This window comes from Rhinoderma darwinii, chromosome 1 (genome assembly GCF_050947455.1).
Source record: "Rhinoderma darwinii isolate aRhiDar2 chromosome 1, aRhiDar2.hap1, whole genome shotgun sequence".
NCBI classification, from domain to species: Eukaryota; Metazoa; Chordata; class Amphibia; order Anura; family Rhinodermatidae; genus Rhinoderma; species Rhinoderma darwinii.
Genome location: NC_134687.1, coordinates 646,617,504 through 646,629,462, shown reverse-complemented (window position 1 = coordinate 646,629,462; position 11,959 = coordinate 646,617,504). Strand labels below are relative to the sequence as shown.

At 39.5% G+C, this 11,959-nt stretch overlaps 1 protein-coding gene across 1 annotated transcript in view; it reads right to left on the bottom strand.

The window, feature by feature from the left end:
- Positions 1-2,028: 2,028 nt before the first annotated feature.
- Positions 2,029-11,959, bottom strand: part of LOC142697140 (uncharacterized) — a 37,077-nt gene continuing 27,146 nt past the window's right edge. Inside the window, exon 6 of the mRNA XM_075847685.1 lies at positions 2,029-5,113. Within this exon, the coding sequence (XP_075703800.1) occupies positions 3,885-5,113 (1,229 nt within the window). The 3' untranslated portion in view covers positions 2,029-3,884. The remainder of the gene's footprint in view (positions 5,114-11,959) is intronic.

The following is an 11,959-nucleotide window of genomic DNA, read 5'->3' as shown; positions in this document are numbered from 1 at the left end:
TAAAAAATTGCTAAATTTATTTTGTTCCATTTTATTCAAGGAACTTTCAGAAGAAAACTGGACTTTGTAAAAATATGATAAACCCCTTGAAGAAAACTTTGTGGGGTCTACTTGTGTGAATGAAGTCATTTATGGGGTGTTTCTAATGTTTCAACAGCATTATGCCCCCCAAAAAACAGTATGCTGCTATAAAATCAAATGCAGAATTCCTGGACCGAAAAGGCCCAAAAGCCTCCTTTTATGCCAAGCCCTGGCACATGCCCGTGAATAAAGCACACATATTTGGGAAAGGAGCTGAATTTTGTCCGTAGTCTATACCATGTGCGAATAATGCTATCATAAACGGACGCAATTGCTAAATTCTTGCATTTTTTTCCAATTTTGCCCACTTTAAAGAAAAAAATTAAAATGATGTATACTTACAAATGCCACTAAAACAAAGCCGTATCTATCCTTAAAAAAAGAGTGTCAAATTCAAAGATGAACTTTATTCACCTGCAGAGTTATAGTCATCTAAAGAAGCGCATAGCAAAATTGTGACATTTGCTCTGGTCATTTAGCTGTAAAACAGCCTAGTCCTTAACAGGTTAACCTTTATTAACCGCTCCATGAATATTTACTCATAAAGACTCCACACTGTCACAGTCTCCCCCAATGTCTTCATTCAGGACTGGTCTTTTACAAACAGACAAACCCCTCCACTTTTTTTTTTAATATTTTCTATCCTTTCTGAATATGATGTAGCCCTCCACATGTTACCCAGTCATGGCTTCATCCAGCCAGGTTTCTGTTCTTCCCACTACATCATAATCTATGTTGGTCATTAGAATCTCCAATTCGTCAATTTTACTTGCAAGATGTCTTGCACTCGGCAGCATACATTTGATCTTACGGACACCTTTATTATTCTTAGGTCCATATTTATTCCTATTCATCGCCTTACTCAGCTTCTAACTGCAGCCCCCACTAAATCCCCATTAACACCTGCTGTATCCCCCTCCCTATGTACTCTATCTAACCCCGCTTGAGTATCCCCACCCTCCCTCCCCCCAGATCCCAGTTTATAAGCTCCTCCAGCCATCTAACCATTCTTTGCCCAGCACAGCTGCACCCTCCCCATTTAGATGCAGCCCGTCCCTACCATAGAGCCTGTAGCTGACAGACAATTCAGCCCAGTTCTCCATGAATCCAAACCCTTCCTGCACCAATTTCTAAGCCACTTACTTAACTCCCCAATCTCTGTCTTTCTAGTGACGCTCGTGGCACTGGTAGTATTTCTGAAAACACTACCTTGGAGGTCCTGGACTTTAGCTTCTTTCCTAGTTCCCTAAAATTATTTTTAAGGACCTTCCATTTCCCACGGAGTTTGTTATTGGTATCGATGTGTACCATAACAGCAGGGTCTTCCCCAGCCCCACCCAGCAATAGGTCTATTCGATCCGCAATTTGCTGAATCCGATCACCCGGCAAACAACACACTGTTCGGCGTTCACGGTCTCAGTGACAGATTACCCTAACCGTTCGCTGAATAATAGAATCCCCTACCGCCAGCATGTCTGACCTTTGCAGCACTCCGACTCCCATCCTTCATGCAGTCATTGTACTGGTTGCTAGGAGCAACACTCTGCTGTGTTGATGCTGGCCCTGGACTTGCATCCCTAATGTCAACCAAACTGTCATATTTACTAGGTTGTGCCAGTTTAGGACTAGCCTTCCTAGCACTTTTCACACTACCCCTTCTTCTGTTACCCAGCTGCTAATCTGAGGATCCTGAGCTTGACCCCCTCCAACCAGCTCCATCTCAGTGGCCCCAGCCAGTGCTTGCTCAGTCAGCTTTAAACTCCTCTCCAGGTTTACAAAGCTCCTAAGTGCTGCAAGTTGAACAGTTTGATCCAATACCTGGGCTTCCAAATACACAACACGCCTGCATCTAGTGCAAAGATATTCACACCTTGTAGCATTGTCCATGGAGAACAATTTTAAATGGGATAAACAGTATAGTAGCACAAATAATGAACTTATTTTTATACAGAACAAACAATGCACACAGAAAATTGACCAAACTATAATTTCCTATATCCTTTTATTAAACTATGGCCTTGTGCTTCGCTGTGCACTTATCTGCAAAATAGCACTTTACTAGTGGATTCTACGAGGATGAGCCGCCCAGGTCCTGATGCAGTTTATGAGTCTCAAACCATAACATTTCCTCCACTGTGATCTCAGTAATTTACAGGTTTCTTTCTGGTGAAACACGTCTATAATTTGTCAAACATGTCTTCTGGTACTGGAGACAAATAACTTATTGATCCTTCTTTCCATTTAGACTGTTCCAGAAGTGAGGTATTCACAAGCAAACTATAGTCTTGCTCTGATGTATTATCTGGATAACTAAGGTTGTGTTTTGGCACACCCCATGTAGTTTTCATTTTTGCAGCATTTTTGGAATGGTAGACATCAAGAGTAGCAAAATCAGCATGTAGATTTTCAAAGAAATTCTGGTATTCTCAGAAACTTCTCTCAGCATCTTCTGTTCTGCTCTCAGGCTGATCTTACTCAACAGACTGGCCTGGACCAATTGGCAGTTGTCTGAAATCTCCACATGTAGATGGTTTTCGGGACAGTGGAATGACATCTGTTAGGCCATCTTCCCTTTCCTGAACCAGACATCCATAAACTTTCTGAAGGCCTCAGAGCGCCCTGGGTCTCGGCCTGGTGAGACCACACATTTCAATAACAAGAAAGGGTAAACCAAAAATAAGACACGTTCATCCTAGTTCCTCTCTACGTCTGGAATTACACATGTAGTTTTTTTTTTTTTAGCCAAATCCAAGCGTGTATTAAAAAGAATTGAGAAACATAAACGAAGGACTTATACTTTTCTTTCTGGCTGGATCCACTTCTGGCTTTGAGGTGAAGTTTTTCATGCGCTTTTTTGAGATAAACGGCATGTGTGATTCCAATTCACATATATCAGTTTTGTTCCAGAAATGTCTGCGGCTGTCCTATTCATCCGAATAGTAATCTCAGAATCAATGTGGATGCTGCAGGAACAACCACACTCAGATGTATGGAACTATTTAGTTTAAAAAATGTATGCTACAAATCTGCCGCAAGTGAATCTACCCTGAGGGTAAGAAAAGACGGAACAGCATACACAACCATACCCACATTGTGACGAATTGACACACGATTTAGCCGGTAAATATTGTGGTATTACCAGAAACATTGTGTGGCCATTCACCACCAAATGCGGGCGTGATTTTGGGCACCGACCTTGATTCTAATTCAGTGATAAATACACTTATGACATTTCCTTTCATGTAAATAAATCTGGGAATACTTAATTTATTCAACTGCAAAGTTACTTGCAGTTTTAGTGTTTCTTTTCTTCAATTCCATAACCTTAATTTTTTATACTGTTTTAATGAAATTAAAATATAAAAATGTCCATATATGTAAAAACAAAACGTTTACATTGTCCTTACGGTCACTATGGATTTTCCTGCAGTGTGGTGGAATTTATGAATACAGTAATACACAGCGAGTTTCATGGTGACAGTTTCTCTGGTTTGTAAGTGTACTAGGCTCTTCTTTTCTTCCTTATATCCACAATACTTTTCCTTTATAGATCCCGGTCACAGTTGGCCTCAGGTAAATATAATTTGGGTGTTTGGCAGATCCAGGCTAATTCCACCCAAAAAATAAACAAACACTCTTATTGGCTTTTTAATGTCAGTGAATGATCTGATGTGTGTAAAATCTTTTATTTGCTCTTCTAGCATTCCCACATTCTAAATGAGAATACGGTTTCTACTATGTGAATTCTCTTAGGAGTTCCAAAATGTAAATTTCTTTGTAAAACGTCTTCCACATATAGAACATCAAAATGTTTTTTCCCCTGTATGGTTTCTCTGATGAGCTCTAAGTTTGCCTTTAGTAGTAAAACATTTCCCACATTCTGAACACGAATATAATTTCTCTCCTGTGTGACTTCTCTTATGTACAATAAGACTTGATTTATGTCTAAAACATTTACCACAATCTGAACATGAAAATGGCTTGTCTCCTGTGTGACTTCTCTCATGTATAACAAGACTTGATTTATCTGTAAAACATTTACCACATTCCGAACATGAATATGGCTTCTCTCCTGTGTGAATTCTCTCATGTATAACAAGACTTGATTTAACTGTAAAACATTTACCACATTCGGAACATGAATACGGCTTCTCTCCTGTGTGAATTCTCTTATGTTTAGCAAGACTTGATTTAACTGTAAAACATTTACCACATTCTGAACATGAATATGGCTTCTCTCCTGTGTGAATTCTCTCATGTTTAACAAGATGTGATTGAACTGTAAAACATTTCCGACATTCTGAACATGAATATGGCTTCTCTCCTGTGTGAATTCTCTTATGTTTAACAAGATTTGATTTTTGTGCAAAACATTTTCCACATTCTGAACATGAATATGGCTTCTCTCCTGTGTGACTTCTCTCATGGATAACAAGACTTGATTTTTCTGTAAAACATTTCTCACATAATGAACAAGAATACGGCTTCTTTCCTGTGTGAATTCTCTCATGTGTAACAAGATGTGATTTTTGCGTAAAACATTTCCCGCATTCTGAACAAGAATACGGCTTCTCTCCTGTGTGACTTCTCTCATGTTGAACAAGATAGGATTTTTCTTTAAAACATTTCCCACATTCCAAACATGAATATGGCTTCTCTCCTGTGTGAATTCTCTCATGTTTAACAAGACTTGACTTTTCTGTAAAACTTTTCTCACATAATGAACATGAATACGGCTTCTCTCCTGTATGAATTGTTTTCTTTGTAAAAAGACCTGAGATTTGTGTGAACCGTTTACCACATTGAAACCTTTTACCCCGTTTCTGAGCTGTACTAGTGGTAGCAATCTGTGATTGGTCAGAAGACTCCTCAGGATTAGTGAAATTATATGATAGGTCTTTACTGTGAAGTCCTGGATGTACATTGAGTGTAATGAGGTTTTCGCCTGAAGAGTACTGGATAATATCTTCATCTTCTACTTTATAATTTTGCAATAAGGTGAAGTTTCCCTCAGAGTTCTTACTGGGATTTTCTGTTAGGATTAAAATATTTGTTTTGTGATTTTGTTTCAAAATAGGAAAGTTGACAAATTTATAACATTCATATTTGGCTGGAAACACACATACAGTGTTTTGAGTCAAAGTCAGAAGAGGATCAAGCAGGAAGAAGTTTAAGCCATGCCTTTTGAATCCACTCCTGGCTTCAGCTCAAAAACTATGTGTGATTCCAGCCTTATAACGCTTTGTATAACACTTTAAAATAATCCATGACAGTCCACGATTCTGGTCTACATTCAGTTCCCCACTTTTAATTTATTCAAAAAAGCTTGACTTATTAAAATAATTTTTTATGAAAAGCAGAACCTTGTCTGGCAATGAAGCCTGTTCTCTGACAACACATTTGGCCCTTGAAATATTAATAAGACATATAACATCTTAACTTAATAATAGCGCAGACAGTCTAATATTGGCCAGTCTACATTTAACAAGATAATTTGTCATGAGACAAAGCACACATCTCAGGCCGAATTCACAGACATGACAATGAGGTATGTGTATCCTAATGGCTGAACAGTCACTGGCTCTCAATTTTATAGAACATCCTTGGGATGCAGTGGAAGACAGAGTGAAGTTAATAATCAAAATTTGTAATGAAGGTTTCCAGAACTTTGTTATATCATTCCACTAAGAATTCGGGCTGTTCTAAGGGGAAAGAGGATCCTATCAAGTACTGATAATGTGAACCTAATGAAATGAAGTGGCCTCATTCAAGCTTTAGTCATATGACAATTTAATAGCAAATTGTTGTTCTATTTCTCTGCCAACCTATTTTTATTTGGTCTTGTTTTCCTCAGAACATATAGGGCTTCGATATTGTGTAATAAAATAAGTGATATATTTAACTGATGGAGTGGGAGAGTCGGAGAGGAGAAAACTCAGCTGGATGTTTTAAAACTTTCTTGCAGAGATAGGTGTGGACCACCAGGAAATTTATAATCTATGGGCAGACAGCAACTGGTTAAAATAGGAGCTTCCTAATAATCATGGATGTTTTTTTTAATCCAATATAAAAAAAAATCTTTAAACCCACTTTGAAAACTTCTTAAAGACCCTTAAAAGGAAGGTGTCATGATTTTTTTTTAATTATTATTATTATCAGATTACTTTTAATATGATATTAACATAAATTTTATTTGTGTTCTCATGTTCTACTTTTTACTGTGTTTTTACTTCTCTATGTGGCTGCCATTTTCTTTCCATCTCTGTATGTGTCGATTAACGACACATACAGGAGATGCTATACGGCACATACAACCCCATAGAGAATGCGAATGGGAGCCGTTCCATTCTCACAAGCGTGCGCCATCTGTGTGGGAACGGCGCATGCGCCGCTCCCACACAGATCAAAATGAAGCTCGTACGTAGAGAGAAATCCGCCGCCATTTTCATGTGGACCGGAAGCCGCTGCCGTACAGTAAGATGACGACTTCCGGCCGCGGCTTCCGGCCATATGTTCAACGAAGCGAAGGCGCAAGAAAGAGGAGCGTAGACCAGCGGAGGCGGCGACAGCAGCAGGTAATTTATGCTCGTGTATGATGTGTGTATTATGTGCGTGTATCATGTGTGTATTATGTGCGTTTATGTTCATGTAATACTATCTGTTGAGCCCTGTATCTAATCCTCCTAGCACTGTGAAGTCGCTCAGAAAATGGCGGCACACAGTGTAGGAGGTTTGAAGACATTCAAACCCCTCCTTCTCCTGGCACTAGCCAGAAGAAAGGAGGGGGGATTGTGTGAGGACACCAGAGGAGAGTGTATCCACCCCAAATTTGCAGCATAAATCAATGAGGTTGCTTTACCACAGTGACCATGCTGCAATTTTGGGAACTGCTCCCTCTAGTGGCCAGCACATGGAAATGTTATAAATTAGAATCTAATTTAGATTTCCTGACTTGTGAAAAAAATAAAACAGAGTAATCACTTAAATACTAATTGTTTAACTGAAAAAAAATAATAATAATTTCTAGCAACATATTCCCTTTAAAGCATACCTAATTTTTAGACTACTTATCTGAATAATCTGTTAAATGTGTGTGTATAGGAGAAATAACACAATTCTAGCCATTACATAACTTGTATTTGCGGGGTATAGAGAAAAGACCACGGCGCCACATAGCGTAACTCAGTAGGGTAAGCTGATGAAGGATAACAATATCATGCTCACCAGATAGCTTTAGGATAAAAGCGGGTAAACCACGAGTGCTGCTGCCAGATCCGAACCGGTTGCCGAGGGAAACCGCTGATTTAGTGGTAGGTTGGTAGGGAGAAAAAAGCGGATCTATCACGGCGCTGCTAGGTGGTGCACGATGATGGAGAAACAAGTAGTCTCTTGTAATATTTGCTGATAGTTTTATTGCAGTAGCAACGCGTTTCGACACCGGACTGGCGTCTTCATCAGGCATAAAATTGTGTAAAACATGACAGTATATATACAGACCACTGAGTGGTGATTGTCCCAATTCAGATGGGGCAGAGGTTGACATAAAAAAACCGCCAAAACACATTGGGGGTCAAAGTTCAAAATAGTACAATAAGAATACAAATAAAATTAAGCAAATAACATGGAAAACAATATGCAACTGAGGTTTAGGAGATAAACATAAAAGATACTGGAAAAGCAAATGTTTAAAATATATATAATGTATAATAGAGGATAAATCGAAAAGGAAAGCGTGTCACATCTGGATTGCGGGACTAATGGGGGATCGGTTTTTTATTATTATTAAAAAATACGGGAAAGTATCTAAAACTGTGGTAGGACGCCAGGGATGGTTGTTCATTTATATATTTTACTTTTTACTTATTTTACTTATTACCTCTTCTCGTAATAGTTTTTTAGTGTTTAAAACGTTGTCAAGGAGACCATGTAAACTACGGTGGCCGGTGGGGACCAAAGTTGGAACGCATGGGGTGGACCGCATGGGGTGGAACGCACGATGGCCCGCACAATGACCCGCATACTCCGGCTGGTTTATGTGGACGGCATAGGAGAAAACCGAGAGGCTTCTGCTGGGGTTAACTTAGGTAAGGAGATTTGCCAATACTGCAGTAAGACAATAATATGTATGTACTTGGGGGATGTTGTTTTAGACTTAACATGCCCGGGTTTTTGTATATCGGGACATGGTTGCTAGTAGTATTTCAGGCAAATAAAGGAACGTATGGGCTAGAAGTTGTTGGTATGATTAGTCTAAGCATGATTCCGAAATGTCATTTAAACCCCTTGGATGTAGTGTGTCCATTTTGAAAATCCAATAATTTTCCCGTTGCTTTAATTTATTGAACCTATTTGGGACATCTGGATGGATATGTTCTATAGGAGTGATGTTAATTAAGTTAAATTGGCATTTATGTACCTGGGCAAAATGCCGAGACACACTGTGTTTTATGAAACCTGTGTTAACGTTGAACCGGTGGTTATTAACCCGGGTTCTCAGGCATTGGGTGGTTCTACCGATATATTGTAGTTGGCATGGGCATTCAATAAGATAAATCACGTATGAACTCCCACAATTAAGGAATGTTCTGATAGGGAAAGATTCATTTGTTACCGTTGATGTATATGTATGTTTTTTATTACATATGATGTTGCAACATAGGCAACGGGAATGACCGCATTTATATGATCCTTTCAAACCGGACAGAAAATGTGTGTTGGATGACAATTGTTTTTTGATTCTACTGGGGGCTAGAATATTTTTTAGGTTTAGAGACCGTCTGAAGGTGATGTTAGGTTTAGTCGGGATCAGATCTTTTAGAAAGGGGTCGCTCCTAATAATGTGCCAATGTTTGCCCAAAATTGCCCTAATAATTCTGTTTCCTTTGTTGAACGTGGTGATGAAATTGTTTTTGTAACTATTAGCAGGTGCCGTTTTTTTGAGGGACGGATTTAGGCAGGAGTATTGTGTTAGTTCGGTTGCTTTTGTTCTTGCGCCTTCTATTAATTTTGGGGGAAAATGTTTATCAATAAAACGTTTTTCTAGAACATTACATTCCTTTTGATAAATTTTCTCTGTACTGCAGTTTTTCCTGATTCTCCTAAACTGTCCAAAAGGTATGTTTAGGAGCCACGGGCGATAATGGGCGCTTCGGAAATCGATGTAGCTGTTAACATCAACCTGTTTAAAATGTGTTTGTGTGATGAACTTGTTGTTGACTTTATCGTGACTGAGGGTAAGATCTAGAAAGTCAATGGAAACAGGGGAAAATGTGTATGTGAAGGTTAATTCGAAAGTGTTGCTGTTGAGGTTTTCAATGAATTGGGAAGCTTCTTCGTTGCTTCCTTTCCAAACTATGAACAAGTCATCTATATAACGCCTGTAGAGTAATATGTTGTCCTTGAACTGATGTGAGCTATGGATATATGTATTTTCGAAGGCACCCATGTAGAGGTTCGCATAAGCTGGTGCAAACCGGGTGCCCATGGCACATCCTTTTATTTGATTGTAAAATTTATTGTTAAAACTGAACGTGTTGTGGTATAGAATGAATCTAATGCAGTTAATAATAAATTGGACCTGCAATTCAGGGATTGTGGTGTTGGATGATAGGAAAGATTCGGTTATTTCAATGCCTTTATTGTGTGGTATGTTGCTATACAGTGAGGTGACGTCGGCTGTTAAAAAACTGATTTGGGGTGTGAGAGGATCAAAGTTGAGGTTATTCAGGTCTCTGATTAATTGCGCTGAGTCTTTGAGATATGATGGTAGATTGAGTACTAGTGGTTGCAGGTGAAGGTCGACGAAATGGGACAGATTACTGGTGAGAGAGCCGATTCCGGATATAATCGGGCGTCCTGGGGGGTTAGTAAGTGATTTATGAATTTTGGGTAGGTGATAAATGAAAGGCATGTTCGGAAAAGGGACGGACAGAAAAGTTTTCTCTTTTTTAGTGAGGAGGCCATCAGTGTCGGCATTGTCTATGAGGTTTTTGTATTCAGATATGTAAGTGGATAATGGATTAGAGGTAAGTGTATGATAGAAGGACGTGTCACTTAGAATTCTTGTAGTTTCGTGGAGATATTTAGTTTTATCTTGGATTACTATGCCTCCTCCCTTGTCTGCCGGACGGATGACAATGTCGGCATTTTTCTGGAGAGTTTTCAGTGCTTTCCTTTCATTTGGGGTTAAATTATCAGAGTGGTGTGTTGGTGTTTCAATAGATCTAAAGTCATTATTGACCAGGGTGGAGAAAGTTTCCAAAAGGGGACCCTGGTGATGAGTTGGATAAAATGTTGACTTAGGGTGAACGTCTACTGGGATAGCGTTGGTAACAGAATTATTTAGGGGTTGTTCAGGGACAACAACAGGAGTGGAAATATGTTTGGCCATAGCAAAATGTCTTGTCAATGTTAGTTTACGTATGAATCTGTTGAGGTCCATGAATAGTTCAAAAGAATCGATTGGTGATGTTGGGCAAAATGAAAGGCCTTTACTTAGTAAACTGTGTTCATGAGAATTCAAAGTGTAGGAAGATATGTTGAATATTTTTGTTAATCCTGGTGGGGGACAAGATTCCTCTTTTTCCTGAGGGAAGGTTTGTTTATTTCTGTTTCTATTTTTTCCTCCTCTCCGTCCTCTAGGTCTGTAGCCAACTTTCTTTTGGTGGAGATTTTGTGTAGCATGGAGAATAGGTTGGTGATGGTTTGTGCTTTCGGGCTTCTGATGAATGGCATTAGTGATTCCTCGCTCATGATTGTGGGAGTAAGAGGGGGGCCGACTAACTGTGAGGGAAGCCCTAAAAAAGACGTTGCAGTGTATGTGTAATCAAGGGCAGAGGTGGCTAGGTCTGTTTCAGTAAATGTGGTAGTGTGCTTATGTGCGGGATCTGAATTACCTGGAGGCTGATGAAACAAGACGGCGGGAGAATCTGGATTGGGGGACTGGGGAGAGTTGTGAGTGGATAATTGTAATAGGGATGAGTTACTGTCGTCAATAGTATCGTTGAGGGAGAATGTAGGGGAGTTGCTGGTGGGGGGCAGTTCCATTGGTTCAGTGGTGGAAATGAGTCTGGAGAGATGGAGGTCTAGATCAGAGGATTTAAAAGCGTTGATGGGTATCTGCGTTATGACACCTTTTGGACGGGAAATATTATCTACAGTGTTGGGGATATTACTCTTGGTTGGATTGTTGGGGACGTCAATTAAAGGTTGTTTACATTCCCCACCGTTACTACGAACAATCAATTGGGGGGTTGTCCCAATGTTGGTTGATCTATTTTTGGAACTATTCCTAAAGGATCTGCTATAGGTGAAACTTTTATCTCGAGGGGTAATAGGATTGGTCTGAATGAATTTATTCCCTTTCGGAAAATTAGTAGACTCGGGCATGGTGGGGTTTGTCTGAACGCTAGAGAGGGAAACGGGTCTCCATTCACCGGATGGGTTACGGCTGTAGTCGGTACGGTCCCTCAGTAATTTTTTCGCTTTCTTAGAAATGAGTTCTTTCTCAAAAAGAGTTAGCCTATTGATAGTGGATTTCTCTAGTTTGTAGAAGTCACAATGGTCTTCAAAATGTAGTAGTTGTTCTTTAATTGCCGTAATTTCGGAGCTATATTTAATGCTGAGTGAGGTCCGTTTATTATGTAGCCTTTCTAAGTAACCTGAATGGCATGAGACAGTGAAATTATTCCAGTCAGTGCTGAAAATAGTGTCGTCAGGATAAGGGTTAGAAGTCAGGATCCTCAGACCTCTAGGTGCAATCTTTTCAGAAATATATAACAATAAAAACCGGCAGTCAATGCTCTGTAGAGCTTCTTTTTTCAGGACATCTTCTAGGGATAGATAGAGGTCAGCAGCGCCGTGATAGATCCGCTTTTTT